The 16,039-nt window shown below is 40.8% G+C and overlaps 1 protein-coding gene across 1 annotated transcript; it reads right to left on the minus strand.

The window, feature by feature from the left end:
• Positions 1-3,171: 3,171 nt before the first annotated feature.
• On the minus strand, positions 3,172-14,264 carry LOC124123459. The gene is made up of 11 exons (XM_046486657.2): positions 14,202-14,264; positions 13,074-13,232; positions 12,599-12,747; positions 11,950-12,038; positions 11,105-11,233; positions 10,793-10,934; positions 9,748-9,805; positions 9,219-9,351; positions 7,013-7,218; positions 6,329-6,438; positions 3,172-5,360 (listed from the first exon to the last, which is right to left on the minus strand). Exons 1-11 carry the CDS (start codon positions 14,253-14,255, stop codon positions 3,689-3,691), a joined length of 2,901 nt encoding a protein of 966 aa, XP_046342613.1. The 5' UTR covers positions 14,256-14,264; the 3' UTR covers positions 3,172-3,688.
• Positions 14,265-16,039: the final 1,775 nt, after the last annotated feature.

Here is a 16,039-nt window from a genome sequence, read left to right on the forward strand (position 1 = left end):
TTTGTTTCAAGAGTATCTATCATCCCATCACCATGCGTTGTGGTGGGAGCTACTTGTCTACTGTATATGAACAGACTAAAGGGGATTTTTGTTCTAAATGACAACGACAATAGTCACATAGCAACATTTTATTCAGTTCAATATCCCAGAACTTGATCGTATGAAAATATATAAATCACACACAACCATTAGGTACCAAACTAATGTCCACTGTTTTCACAGTGTGTGTGTGCTTGTACTAGCCAATACGAACCCCAGTTTATAGGGCTAGCCGACTGAGATACCATGCCACAGTTTAACATGGATATCCACTCAGAAACAATATACAGACTCCAAGCCAACCAGGCCTTCATTTTGTTTTACCCCTTAATGCCAGGCAGGGTAACACGTAGGGCTGGGACGGGTAACTCGGGTTCCCGGGTCGGGTGGGTGCTGAGTATGACCCGTTTACCCACAAGTCTACCCGGACCCGTGGTCAGTCACGTGATATATTGCTTAATGACAAAAAAGTATCTAGAACTCTATGGTTACACCACAAGTCACAAATGTTCGCATTCCTTCTGACTTTTCATATCTTTGAACTTTGAATAAAGACATAACTTGAGTCAACTTCAGTGTATGCATGACCAGAATATTTAATACATGTATCTAAATATGTTTTGCCAGTGCTATGGTAACAAAATGCCCAATCGGACATTGAGGTCTCTTGAGGCCTACAGTGGGTACCCGAGTAGGGTCTGTTAATAGGGGGGTGGGTACCCGTGTAGTAAATTCGTCCCAGCCCTAGTAACAAGTACTAACTAACAACGAGTACCATCTGCGGTATGATGTGGCCGAGGATCGAACCACTGACCGTCCGCTCTCCAGGAAGACGTTTTCTCCATTACACCACAGAGTGTCCCAAGAGAGAGAGAGTGATACAAATCACAAGTCAGTGATTAGACAAAACAAATCAGTGGTTGATAATACAGTCCACGTCAGGTGAGGCAGTCAGAGGTCGGAGCAAGAATATTTCTCTTTCCTTATCATGCGTTGGTTCCGGGGCCCCATTCCACAGAGTGATTTTAGTGCTACGTTGATCGTAAGCCTATGATAAAGTATGGGAGTTACGACCAACTTAGCACTAAGATCGCATTGTGGAAGGGGCTCCTGGTGCCCAGGTTAAATTGACCGAGTGACTAACACACATAGGGCTGACCATTAAACGCCTTGATTACATTAACAACTAGAACTATCAAAGCATTACTGGGGACATGCCAATCTAATCACTAGCTATGAATACAGTATGCGTCGCAAGTTTTCAATTAACAAAAAAGATCTATCAAGAAATCACCTCAACATTGCAAGAACACTGATCGCATCTTTACACTGTAGCCTGTACTGGTACACATGACACACCTACTTCCGACAAGCCTGCAATTTTTATCTCCACCTGGAATGGTTGTGCGTCAGTTCATACTGCTGAAACGTGACAGATATAAATAAAACCAGCTTGTTGTTCATTTGCCATGATCACTGGTCATTTTTGACTCCAAATGCACTTTCCAATGCAGAACAAAATACCCAGACCGGCAGGGAGTGGGAACCATCCTGTGGAGCATTGTCCTCAATTTCACTCTTTTTAACTGTTCATCTATCTTACTCAAATCTGATTTTTCTCTCTGATACAAAACCTATCTGCATGGGTGAGATGAAATGGGGTTTAAAGTTGCATCCAAGAAAATTGCACTTACATAGCGGCATGCATGTGTGTGTGTGTGTGCTCGTGCGTCGGGGGCTGCTTGTACTAGTACATGAATACCCTACTCAGACACAGTATACTGACTTCAAGCACCATCTTTTAACGTCTTTTTTTGTATGACTACCACTAGACCACAGAATCGGTTGGAATATATATGAACACTCCTCCAGAACACTGAGCTAACATTGACCATCTGGTCTATAAGGTGTGAGCCAATCAGGTGTGGGCTTTCTGAAACGATTTGGCTTCATTTCTCTGTACAAAAAAAAAAAAAGCCACACGGAACACAATATTCCTTTATGGTATTCCCTTCAGGTGTATAAATATCCCCACTAATTAGCATCGTTTGCATTCAGATGTGGCCATTTTAGTTTGTTTTCAAGGCATATAGAAAACCTCAAGTGATGCAAGTCTCAGACATTTACCACGGGCATGGTGCTGACGAACCTGATACCCAAAGGATGCCACTCTGCACAACAAATTGCAGTGTTTTTGATGACTGGTCCATCCAGGAACCCCTCGAGGGCAATAAATCAGATGTGCTGGTCTGAATACTTTGTCACTCATACCAAAGATTTAGAACCCTCTATGCTAATTTGAACATTCACGTGACTAGAGAGAAAATGTATCAGATAAAACTATCTTATTTAAGCTTGCTCAACAATGAGAACAATTCTGAACCAATTTTCTCAAATTTAAACATGGATACAGTTCAATAAAACAGAAAAATGATAAAAATACATTCAAGACATTCAACATGATTAAACATTTAAACAAACAAACAACAAACATTCTTAAAATAGTAACAAATGTCATGATTTGATCAGATATTGAATCTTCAGCACCAGAAATATATTACCATAAGAAACTGGTAGCTCTTCTTTAACCCAGCCATATGATCATCCTGGCGTTACGACACCGGGTGCTGCAGAGCTCCCGTCAGCCACAAGCATGAACACATCACATCATCAATACCACAATCAATGTTCACATCACATCACGTGTGCTGACATTCTCAAGCTCGTCACATACCGACCTTCTCCACATATACACATTAAAACAAATATATATGCTATTCTGCATACCATACAAAGTTTCATAAGTGTTGGTCATGGACTAGATCTGTCACATTCCCATCACATCACAGCATAGTTCTAGCACAGATTTCTGTATTATGTATATCCCCACGTCACATGTTTCCAAGCCCCTAAACAATACGTAACCATGTGCTCAATGACGTAATCAATGTAGGTGCTTCAAAGCTCACTGAACACATCAAAGTGTTCGCCACTTGTCGCTGAAGGTATGTACGGATTAAGCTACACGAGGTAAGATATTCAATAAGTAATGAAAACATACCTCAAAACTTACTTTTTCACAATGCACATTTTAATGAAACTTGATCTGATGATAATTTTGCATCAGAACAATTGTATGCAATTGTAAACAGAAATAAATGTTTTCAAAGGTAAGACTTAATTTTAGTGTACTGTGATAGTTATTAGGCACGTAATGAGAAATATTTCTTAGGGGCTCGAAAACAGTTTGCGAGGAAAATACACTATACTGCACGTAGAGTGTACCAAGAGTAAAGCTCTGGATATTGCATTATAAGCATGACAAAGGCTACAGACATTGCAAGGAGGCAAATCTTTCCTTTGTCGTGCTATTGAAAAGCATTGTTTCTTAATCACCATCACAGGAGAATGAGACTGATCACCCCCATTCTGTATCGTGTTCATTATATATGTCATTACAACTTCTCACCACAGAAATGCATGATTTAATAACTTTTCAGATGCCTGTGGAAACAGATGACAAGCTTGCGTGATGACATTTATGCACTGATGACACAACCAAAAAGACAACAGAAATCTCCCAATATCCCCCCTGAGTCATTCATACAGAGAGAGATCAAGTGAGGTTGCCAGCACATCCTCGCCCCCATCATGTGAGATCTACCACATCCCCATTATCAGGCACAGCGTCCAGCAGATGCATCACTGTTTGTTCCATGTTCATCTGACATTTGATGAGAGCTGCCTTGATTTGTTGTTCACCACAGTGAGGCAAGATATCAGCTACCTTAGACACCAGGGTTTCATCCACTGCATTTTCTGTTTTGCCCCGCCTACCCGAACTGCCCCGCCCACCTGATCTCCCCTTTCTCCGACCTCGTCCAGGAACTCCAGGATCATACTCAGCATCCAAATCAATGACAACTGGATTATCACCATCATCATCAATTATCTGTTTTCTGTGAGTAGATTTCCTCCCCCGTTTATTCGAAGCTCTAGACGTAGACTGAACAATATCCTCCTCCTCATCCATTAAACGTTTTCTGCGACCACGAGTAGATTTTCCGCGTTGTTTGTTTGAAACTTTTGAGGAAGAGTGAACTGCTGTCTCTGGTTCCTGGGCACCATGCTGTTCAGAATCAGGTCTTGATGTATCAGCAGCTGCAGCTGATGTTGAAGGAACTGGATGAGGCATCAGTTCTGGGAGTTCCGGGAGTTCCTTGATCTCACCAATGTCTATCTCAGGAAGACTGTCCTCCAAGTCGGACTGTTGTTTAGGAACGTCTCTTTCCAAAATACTTTCCCCTGAGTATTCCTCTTTGTCTGCACTGTTTGAAGTGCCCGGAGAGCTGGGTTCGCAAGGTACTTCTGTAGAAGGCTCCTGTTTCTCAGGGTTATCGACTTGACTGTTGAAAGGCATCTTTACTGTTGATTTTGCATCAACATAAACTTCTTTTCTGCTTTCAGATTCATCTCGGACACCAAAATGAGGATTTGATTCCAAGCCAGAACAACTAGGCTCTGAACTGGAGTATACGTCCTCTCTCCTAGGCGAGAGTTCAACACAGTCTCTTGATCCGGCATTAAACTCATTCTTGTCTGAGGAACATTCAGACAATCTCTGATGCACTTTCTTACTGACCTGGTTAGTTTTTCTATTTCTCTTCATGAGGTACACTTTTCCATGACATGGAGATACATGGCTTATTTGCGGCGGAATCTCAATATAATCAGCGCTACAATTAAACTTTAATTTTTTTAATGGCGAGGAAAGAAATTTCTTAGATCCATTACAATCTGTCTGAGGTTCTGTGTCTGAAAACATACTTTTAATCTTTGCATGTTCAGAAAAGGAGGAGAATATAGCTAGTTCTGAATCAATATCAAACTGAGCATCCACTTCTTCTTCCGCCGAATCAACCCTATAGTTCATTTTCTTGTCGTTTTCTTTATCATTCACCACAGGAACAATAACAGCCTTTGAGTCAGCAGGAATCCTTTCACATACACTGTTCTTTGGGTTGGAATCGGAAGATTTGACAGCCATGGGGTTATGGTCAAGGGGAGGCAACTCTTCACTATCTTGACTACACCAAGGAACTTCACTTGGTGTACCGTCTGTTGCATACACTTCCTGTGAATCATCTTCTATTTCCAATACTTCCAAGTCAGTGCATTCTGATTGAGATTTACATTTGACTGTTTGATTGTCTTGTTTGATCTCAGTGACTTCAACTTCAGCTGAGTTGTGTTTGGTTGATGCAGCGTTGCGTTCCCTGAATCTGTTCACTATCAGCATATCAAAGTCACCCTTGCTAGCTCTGAAATACAAACACAACATTACGAACAACCCAATGTTCACATGGCTACATATCCTGGTCTGCATTTGGAGTACCGTAATTAACTTTTTATGAGATAGGTATTCCTAAAATCTAGATGATTCATACCAAACTTTTCAATTGAAACTGGAAGGGAATTACTGTGAAATGTTCTACTGCATTAGACACTAGGGCCTGTATTGCCTGGAATTCTGTATAACAAAATATTGCAATAGTGAGGTCTGTATATTGCCAAACATAGGTCTGAATCCAGGTAAGAATATAGGTCCAAGAAGCCTGTTATGACAGCATAGGGGATGACATCTTCCCGAGGCAAGAGAGTTAACTGACTTTTAAAAGTCCAGTTTCCACCCTTGCCGAACTAGGCTGCAATTCCTGGGCTCTATCGTAGTGCCACCAGTGGCTATTACGAGTTATGTCCCTTCTGAGCCTCTCCTTTAGATCAATCAGATTCCACCTCTCGTATCACTTGCATTTGCTTGAAACAAAACAGTGGCGCCCAGTCAAGACGATCTGATAGATAATTAAGGTCTATGTTGTGATAAAACGGGTCTTACATCGGGCAATGCGTGAGCACATTGATTAAAAACATGAAAAGATTTGGAAAATATCTGTTGACAACGAGTTGGCGGTGCACATTCTTTGCAATCGACGAAAATCTGCAGGACAGTTTACGAACCGGATTTCGATTTCGAAGCACAATTTTGATTGGACTATACATAGACTCGTTTGTCCAGCCAAAATGTAACTCCATAATACCAGCCTAGTTCGGCAAGGGTGGAAACTGGACTTTTATAGTCAGTTAACTCCCTTGCCTTGGGAAGATGAGGGGATGAGTTCATTCTAACCTGGGAACCACACAGAGTTTGCTAATATAATAGGTCCATAATAAAGTACTGGAGCTGAGACAGCCATTGTTAGTAAACAAGACCAAGGCTACATAAACTGACCTCTTCTGTACTTCCTGTGAGATGACAGCGAGGTACTGTACCGTGGCCTCCACACAGCTTGTGTGTCGGACCTCCAGCTCTGGGTGCTCCTCGAGGTCCTTCACGGCCAGCTGGAGTGAGTGAGTGAGTGAGTAGACAAGATTAATGACAGGGTGGGTGAGGTCTGGGTGTACATGAACATGATCAATGCTTGCATTATTTACCATGTTGGAACCTGGAACTGTTACTGTAGATATGGGTATTGTTCCACGTAGCCATCCCAGTGCTAGAACTGTTGTGACTTCCATACCTTAACTTTAATTTCGTGGAACAGAGTCCTAACTTACAAATATCACTATATCAGTAAATGATGTTGTTGAGAATATTAGAAACAGTATGTCATAGCACACAATAAATTTCACTGTACGCTGTTTCATGCTGTAAATTGGTGAAAGAAATAGTTTTGTGTGTGTTTAAATAGGCATGTTCTTTCGATGCAGGTTTTTAACATGTACCACTTTAGTGAAACCAAAGAACAAGAGTCTGGTGCTGAAACACCTAAAATCATAATCAGGGCGAATTGGAATCCACGATTATAGGTTTCTGGCATGCCTAAGGGAGGCAACTGTGCACAGAAAGTTGCAGCGCCCAAGATGACTGGGCGACCTGTGCACCCCCCTCTGTGTATTGCAGCAGCAGACATACCTGTACTTGAGCCAGTGTGGGATTGCCACACCTACCGACCCCCCGACACCCGTCACTGCACTTGACGACGTAGTCGCCCGGATCCCCCTCTAGGACGTACACCAGGCGAGCTACAATGTGCTTCTGTCTGAACTCTTCCTTCCAGTCCACCATTTTGGTCACCTGACGCCAGAAGAGACCATCCTTCAGGCTGTTGGCAATATCATCTGGGAGAAGGATATAATAAGTTTATTACATGTATATCCAGCAAGTGCACAGACCAATGAGCACGAGGTTTTCTTGCTTGATATCGTGTACAACACGTTTTACTGTCAGGCAATGGTTAGGTGTGCACAAACTTCATGCGGGGAGTAGAACTCATTTGACATTCACGATTAATTCACGGCCTCACATTATTTACTGACTACCTGTTACCACTACACTGCCAAGTGGATGTATGTAGTCGCAGGTGATGGGGAAAATAGTGTCAACAAGACCGTTAAATATTGACGATGCATGGTTGTGAATATGAACCGTTCACAAATGATTAAGTCTTCAAATAACACATATACACTCCAGGACAAAATTATGTTAATATTGACCAGAATTATATTTTAAGGTCAATCAGGTCACATGGTGACATACAATCAGGTCACATGGTGACACACAATCTGGTCACATGGTGAGACATCAGCTCATATGGTGACACACAATCAGGTCACATGTGACACACACTCAGGGTACATGTGACATGCTCAGGGTACATGTGACACATGCTCAGGGTACATGTGACACACACTCAGGGTACATGTGACACACACTCAGGGTACATGTGACACATGCTCAGGGTACATGTGACACATGCTCAGGGTACATGTGACACACGCTCAGGGTACATGTGACACACACTCAGGGTACATGTGACACATGCTCAGAGTACATGTGACACACACTCAGGGTACATGTGACACACACTCAGGGTACATGTGACACACTCAGGGTACATGTGACATGCTCAGGGTACATGTGACACATGCTCAGGGTACATGTGACACACACTCAGGGTACATGTGACACACACTCAGGGTACATCTGACACTCAGGGTACATGTGACAAACACTCAGGGTACATGTGACACACTCAGGGTACATGTGACACACTCAGGATACATGTGACACTCAGGGTACATGTGACACACATTCAGGGTACATGTGACACACACTCAGGGTACATGTGACACACACTCAGGGTACATGTGACACACACTCAGGGTACATGTGACACACTCAGGGTACATGTGACACACGCTCAGGGTACATGTGACACACGCTCAGAATACATGTGACACACTCAGGGTACATGTGACACACACTCAGGGTACATGTGACACACGCTCAGCGTACATGTGACACATGCTCAGGGTACATGTGACACACACTCAGTGTACATGTGACACATGCTCAGGGTACATGTGACACACATTCAGGGTACATGTGACACTCAGGGTACATGTGACACACTCAGGGTACATGTGACACACACTCAGGGTACATGTGACACGCTCAGCGTACATGTGACACATGCTCAGGGTACATGTGACACACACTCAGGGTACATGTGACACATGCTCAGGGTACATGTGACACACTCAGGGTACATGTGACACTCAGGGTACATGTGAGACAAACTCAGGGTACATGTGACACACACTCAGGGTACATCTGACACTCAGGGTACATGTGACAAACACTCAGGGTACATGTGACACTCAGGGTACATGTGACACTCAGGGTACATGTGACACACACTCAGGGTACATGTGACACACACTCAGGGTACATGTGACACACATTCAGGGTACATGTGACACACACTCAGGGTACATGTGACACGCTCAGGGTACATGTGACACATGCTCAGGGTACATGTGACACATGCTCAGGGTACATGTGACACACGCTCAGGGTACATGTGACACACACTCAGGGTACATGTGACACACGCTCAGGGTACATGGTGATATCAGAACCATTCAAAAGTAACATTAAAATGCTTCTCTTTCGCATTCCATATTGCTGATTCAAAACATGGCTGATATCATTAAACACCAACTGTGTACCACTGTGGAACTCACATCCCATGTGAATGTATGCACTATGGACTTACTGAGCCAAGCAATTTTGACAGTTATAGATATTATGGCTGGCGTCTGAAGTGGCATCCTACCAGCTCGTTTCCTCTCAATCAGCAGCGGTACCGTCATCTCCCCACCATCACATCTCCATAGCCATCGGTAGTCGCCACATGGCAGTCGACAACTTCGATACTGCACACCCGCTTGCTCCAAGCGCTTACAGTGCTGTTGATGAGAATACAAGACATGCATGGAGGGGACAGCTGTTCAATAACAGACAGACACTCACATTTGTTGCAATACTTTCATGATTTACAGTACACATGGATATGGTGCTTACAAACAAATAATCATAATTTGGCCAAATCTGATATTCAATACCACCTACCAGCAGATCCTGACACACAAGGGACACAACTCTATATGCCTCTATACGTTAATTTGGTAAGTTGTTAACAAGTGACTATAGCATAATAAAATGCACTCTAACTCCTTTCTTTTCGTTTGAACAGTTTGATTACATAATAAAGATGTCAAAAGTACCCATCTTAGAGCATCCTTCATCATGTTAATGATCATACAGGTACTTTGACAATATTACAACTTGGGCTTGTCACCTACCTCGCCCAGACCAACTCTGTCACCACCCATTTCTTGTGTGTCAATCTCCATGACAATTCTGAAGTAGAAACAATAACCTCTCATACACATCCCTATTTAACAGCAAATCGTGTGTCGTTATCTTAGGGAAATGTCCAATATGAAAAACAGCCTATACTCTTAAACATGCTGCATAGCTATACAAATACACTAACAGGATTCCAGTTGTATTGGAGTGCCTATGAGACAGACTACTTCACGATGGTGCTGTTAGAATAGGTCCTGGTGCCTTGTAGGATATAGGTCATTTGAAAAAAGCCAATTCAGGAATGGGGGCTGATACGAAAAAATCCCACAGTGGCGTTTCTAAATGTTGACCACTCCACAATTCCAAATCCTGGCTCATTTGTGATTGCGGGAGGGGTAAGGTTTTTATAATGAAACTCATACAACTCAAATAATGTCATTATCACATTGATACCAAGTATTCTTCTTTTGGACAAAGATAAATGTTTGAGAATAAATACCAGTGCATTTCTATGCCTGAAAAGAAATCTGAATGTTTAATGGACCAGGCACACCAAACATAGCGACCTTGAGATTATCTAAGTCCTCAGAATACAATAACACATCCCACTGAATACCCAGCCTAGAACTATCCAAACTCGAAGTCACCACTGCCACCCAATTCCACGTAGTCAGCTACTAACAGGACAGGATTTCTCCTACATTCAGTGATCACGTGACAAAGGACATGCTAAAGGACAAAATGGCTACTGTCAAGCTCATTGTTGAGTGACATAGCTTGTATACGTACACAGTGGTCTATATCATGGTGACATCTCGATAAGTATACAAAGTCTACAACCCTGATTATCAGCTGGTTAGTGACAGGGAATGGAAGTCAAGCGGGTGCAGACAGGTTGCTATTTCTCTAACTGGATAGTGTCCTGTGTTATGTGATTAGCAACAGTTAGAATTACAGGACATCTTGTCGACCAAAATATGGAGTAAACTTTTCTGTCCCTGAATCCCCTTGGAGAAGAAAGAGAAGAATAGATTGTACCCATCAGAACCATTGTCATTAGTGTAGAGGAAGCTTTCCTGTGACTGTGATGGTAGCTTGGTTGCCTCTGGCTTCTGTTGAAGTGTGAACGAACGCGGGGACTTCACCGACTTGGATTTGGGGAATACTGCATCCCTATCTCCTGGAAACATATCATAGAAAACTACAGTAAAATTAATCTTGTCATTGATATGCTAATAACTTAGTGTTAATCTGCAAAACCTGTCACTGATATTGTCACTTGAAATAAATTTAACCCTTTAATTTTGTTTGCTTTGCTTTTCTTTCCTCAGTCTAGCTAATTTAACCTACTGCGTAGCCTGTGAGCGGAGTCTCGTCCAAGCTCCATCAGCTGATACACAGATTCCTTGTGGTGCTGTCTTCGTTTGATCAAACCTCTTCTTACCAGCACCTCAGTACGCCACCAAGCTTGACAAAATCCTGAAACACATTAACGTGTACTAAGAGTGAGTGAGTGAGTATGGTTTTACACCTCTTCTAGCAATATTCCAGCTATACCATTGCAGGGGGCATCAGAAACGGGCTTCACTAATAAACTTGGAGGAGAATACCCTACGAAGAATTATGAATTATCTGTCGTGAGTGAAATAATTTGGTAAGTCCCAAGCCTTGGCAACATTATTTCATGAGAGACAATCAATCCATTCTTATCTTTTCTAAGAAAAAGATGGTTTTCCTGATCACAAGTGGATCAACTCAGTCAATCTCTTCTTAGAACCTAGTTACATAAAACCAAATCTTACATCGTGAACAATGGATAACGCCATCTGAATAATATGCGACAATGCTTTGAAATGTGTCATGCTGCAATCAAAACAACAGGACAATTGGTGTGATGTAGCCAATCAGCATGAAGCAGAAATTATATCATCTGTGAGTATTACTGAAAATATTTGCACTGATATCCTCATTGTACAATTTGCATAATGCTTGATGATGATATCACCATTCTAGCATTAGAAATACCCTGGACCCTTTCGCCGAAGTGATGACTCAATCTTCACTATTATTACTAAATTTGCACTGAATTTCTCTCGTTCATGAGCTGTAAATCAACAATAACAGTCAATGCATTCATAGTAAACAAATGAGAAAACTGTTATAAATGACCAGGGCTATTCCTAAGAGAGTCCAACCTGTGTCCTCTCCAAGGAAGATCTCCTCACAGAGAGACTTGGCCTCACACTTGAGAACATCTTCAGGGATCAGCGCCACGTCATCGCTCCTGGAAAAACACAAACAGTTTTGTGAGTTGGGTTTGAACAACTTGCAATATACATCACTATATATGTGGGAGGAAAGTCTGAAGTAATGCAGGTCCCAGACATTTACCACTTTTGTGAAACTCACGAACACAGGTATAGTGCTGATAAACCTAAAAACATAAGTGGGACGAACTGGGATTCGAACCCACGATCATAGGTTTCTGGTGTTTGATTGACATTCTAGAATTTGGTGAGTAAATAACAAAAAGTACAACTTTATGGATAACAACTTCTGGTTTATTGCATATAGCGATGTTTTGATGTAGATTCTTACACCGTTATCAAGCTAGAGTGATCGGGTAATATCACTCCAGCTTGATAACGGTGTAAGAATCTACATCAAAATGTCGCTATATGCAATAACCCAGAAGTTGTTATCCATAAAGTTGTATGGTTTGACTTGACACCTCTCATTAAACACTTGATACCTCTAGTATCGATGCACTAGACTTGATACCTCTAAGAAAGCTTCAGAATTTTAATATATCACTGTAGAATATTACTCTACTGATTCACTCACCCTGATCTCTCCACCTGCTCGGTGAGCTCCAGCAGGGCTACAAGGATGGCGCCAGCGGCACTGACAAACTTCCCATCACAAGGACGGTCCACTGACTTCTCCTTCTTCTCATGTATCTCCTTCAGGCGTTGCAGTGTCTCACCTCCGATCTGAAATCAATCAACTATTCATTATAGGCATCTTTTGTGGCCAACTTTCCCTGTCTTTGTCCCTTCTTATGACCAGCAGGGAGTACAGAGGACATTTTTTGCTCTGAAATTACCAAGAGGCTGACAATAACTGATTTGTTGAATAATATATATTAAAAACAACACCTACAGGGTATATTTGGAAACATGTTAAAAGTAACATTTTATTTTTTAATCAATTTAATTCGTTTTCATATATCATCTGTCACATTCCTGCAATCATCACGATCGTGACAATGTAAATGTGCGTGCGTGCGTGCGTGCGTGCGTGATTCAGGTTATCATACCCCTTCTAAGGCCTTGGCTTGAGACACAGACTTGATGGGCTTGTCTGCAAGTTCCAGTGAGACAATAGCTCTTGATGTACATTCAGCAGCTGACTTCAAGTACTGTCTTGTTCTCTGCCACCTCTCACGTTGTATCAAACCTCTCATAAAGAGATATCTCTGTAACAAGGAAAAGTTGACAGATAATCAGAATAAAACTTAGTCACATTTATCTGGGGTGACCTAGACTAGTAGAGTAAAAGAGTGAGTTTGGTTTCATGCAACCTTGAACTGATCATAAGAAATATTGTGCTTATTACAGAAACTGATGTGAAAATGCAACCAATGTGTGGCATTTGCTCATAGCCTGGTAAACTGTAGACTACAAACAAACATTAAAGGTAAATGCAAACGGATTCAGCTCATGCCTTATCAGGAAAACTGTGAATCAGTTCAAGCTACTTGTGTCGAATGGCAAGTATTCATGGATAGTTGTTTGGATAAAAGTTTATTAAGAAAATTAGTGGCTAGTTGTTTGGAAAGATACTACCAGCCCAAAATTGCAGAAAGTGGTGTTCGTATATTTTAACTGTATTTTGGACTGACTATAGAGCTTGTTGAAATTCCAGTAGATATTCTGGGAAGAGAAAACTACTGAAAATGGACAGCAATGTTATTTTCCTTACCATTACACATTTCAAAAGGATGAATGTGATTTTAATTTGGATTTATATAAGTTATATCCAAGTTGCATTTATATACCTTCCAAATATATTTCCTTGCAAAGCACATTCGGTGATTACTTTCAATGAAGTTTACAATTATAGGCTGGCAATAATCACTACTATCCAAACAAACTACCAGCTAGGTTTTTCGCCTTGTTGATGATGATTCGCGGATAGTTTCCCTTTCCTGCTTGGAAGATGTTTTGGAATAGGTATGAAATGAGTGTGAGCTGAACATAGAAAAAGTAAGTAAACAAGGCCGCGACACGCCTCAAGGTTTTTATCACCATTTCTGAGAGTGGAAACGAAATTGGCAACGTAAAATGGCACAACACATGACTCTATAATACATGTTAACAAACGTATATACAACTTTTGCAAGACATTTCAGTTTCATATGTAAATAACTTCGTTTGACGTTTACCAAGTCATAGTATTTTCTTTTGCCCGCCATTTTGATGAAACGCAGCGGGAGCATGGCGTTAATCATACATCATTAAAACTTCGTGTGATTTTATACCCATAAATGTATCGATGAAAATGAACAATATTGATTGTATATGGGGTTATAAAACTATATTATATATAAAGGAGTTTGAATAAAATAAATCTTCGTTAATGTTGACAATTGAGGATTGACGGAATGAGTGCTCCCTGTTGGGAAAATATAAAAAGACACGTCAAAATAAGTCGGATAATGGTTTGATTTTTAATCTTATATTTTGCCAGTAAACACTTGACGCGTCAATGGTTTTAATTATTACTTTGCGGATTTCACTATCTTTTTCGCGGTTGAAAAATCATTTGACTATTGAGTAACCAAGATAGATAAGATATCAAACACAATGTAAACACACATGCTCTTCGGTGATCAATGCAAAAACATCATGTATTTTTGTTTAAAATTGCTATTTTCAATCTCATTAAAATCAGATCTTGGTTCTAGAACCTTTAGATACCTCTAAACAAATGTTTATTTTAATTTAGACATACAAAACCTATTATAATATTTTTATTAACATAAAACATTCCGCTAAATCGACATACCGACATCCCGCTCTCCAGCAGACGCTCTTTCAATTGCAGTATCCACTCAGACAAAGTCTGGATTAACGGGGTGTCACTTCGCAAGGATCTATCATGGAGGAGGAACCAACCTTTACCACTTTCAATTATACTTTGTACCTTTTTTGTGACATGTTTCTATCAGACACTGAGGATTACCTTCGAAAATATTTAAGTCAAGTTATATTTGCTTTCAGGGGGACATATATGACTTATAATGAATATTCATGAGATATATTTAAGGCATTATTCTGTTTTTGCACATAGGTTAGAAGTACAGTAGGAACCAGGCACCACATTGAATATCGTAAATGTGAACCGAGAGCCCAAAGCGCTAGAGTTTAATAGGGGGTTTAAACCAACAAACAAACAAACAAACTATGTAACCTATGGAGGTGTTCTCGGATATTCACGCAGAGAGTACAAGATGTGATTTTAATGAGATTGAATAGTATGCAGCTAAAGACCTATCCAAACAGTGACGAAACATTGACAATGAAAATGGGACACCAGCATCTTGTGATGGCAAGGAACATCGTATTCAACAATTGTAACTACAGTACATCAACCCATGCTTGTAAGAGGCGACTAACGGGATCAGGTGGTCAGGCTCGCTGACCTGGTTGATGCATGTTATCGGATCCCAATTGTGTGGATCGATGCTCATGACATCAATCACTGGATTGTCTGGTCCAGACTTGATTATTTACAGACCAGCGTTATACAGATGGAATATTGCTGCGTGTGGCGTTAAACAACAAACAAATAAGCCTTAAAAACAGTTTTCATTTTACATTTATTGTAGTTGGCAATTAGTTTATATATCAGTTAATAATGTTCAGTCATTACAATATAACAATAGCTGTTTTCTGCATCCGTTTCATTCGCGATAAGTTAGATGTTCAGAAACAGAAATCCAAATATTATGATTCATATGAATGCATTATTATCGATAAGCTTTGAGACGATTATTTTGCTGGAAGGGAGTCAATTCACGTCTTGGATCCGTTAAGGATAGCTTTGCAGTCTACTTCAAATTGACATTTAAGATATAAATTATTCATTACTTCTATGATCGTGGATTACGGGAGAATGTTTTCCCTTTAAATCTAAAATAAACCCGCGCCTTCATTCAGTTTCGTTTCTGTGTTAAAAGCTTTTCGAAATTCTAATTTTTCATCTTGAATTTCTATTTTG

This window comes from Haliotis rufescens, unplaced genomic scaffold, assembly GCF_023055435.1.
Source record: "Haliotis rufescens isolate VD_foot unplaced genomic scaffold, xgHalRufe1.0.p SCAF_54, whole genome shotgun sequence".
Lineage (NCBI taxonomy): Eukaryota > Metazoa > Mollusca > Gastropoda > Lepetellida > Haliotidae > Haliotis > Haliotis rufescens.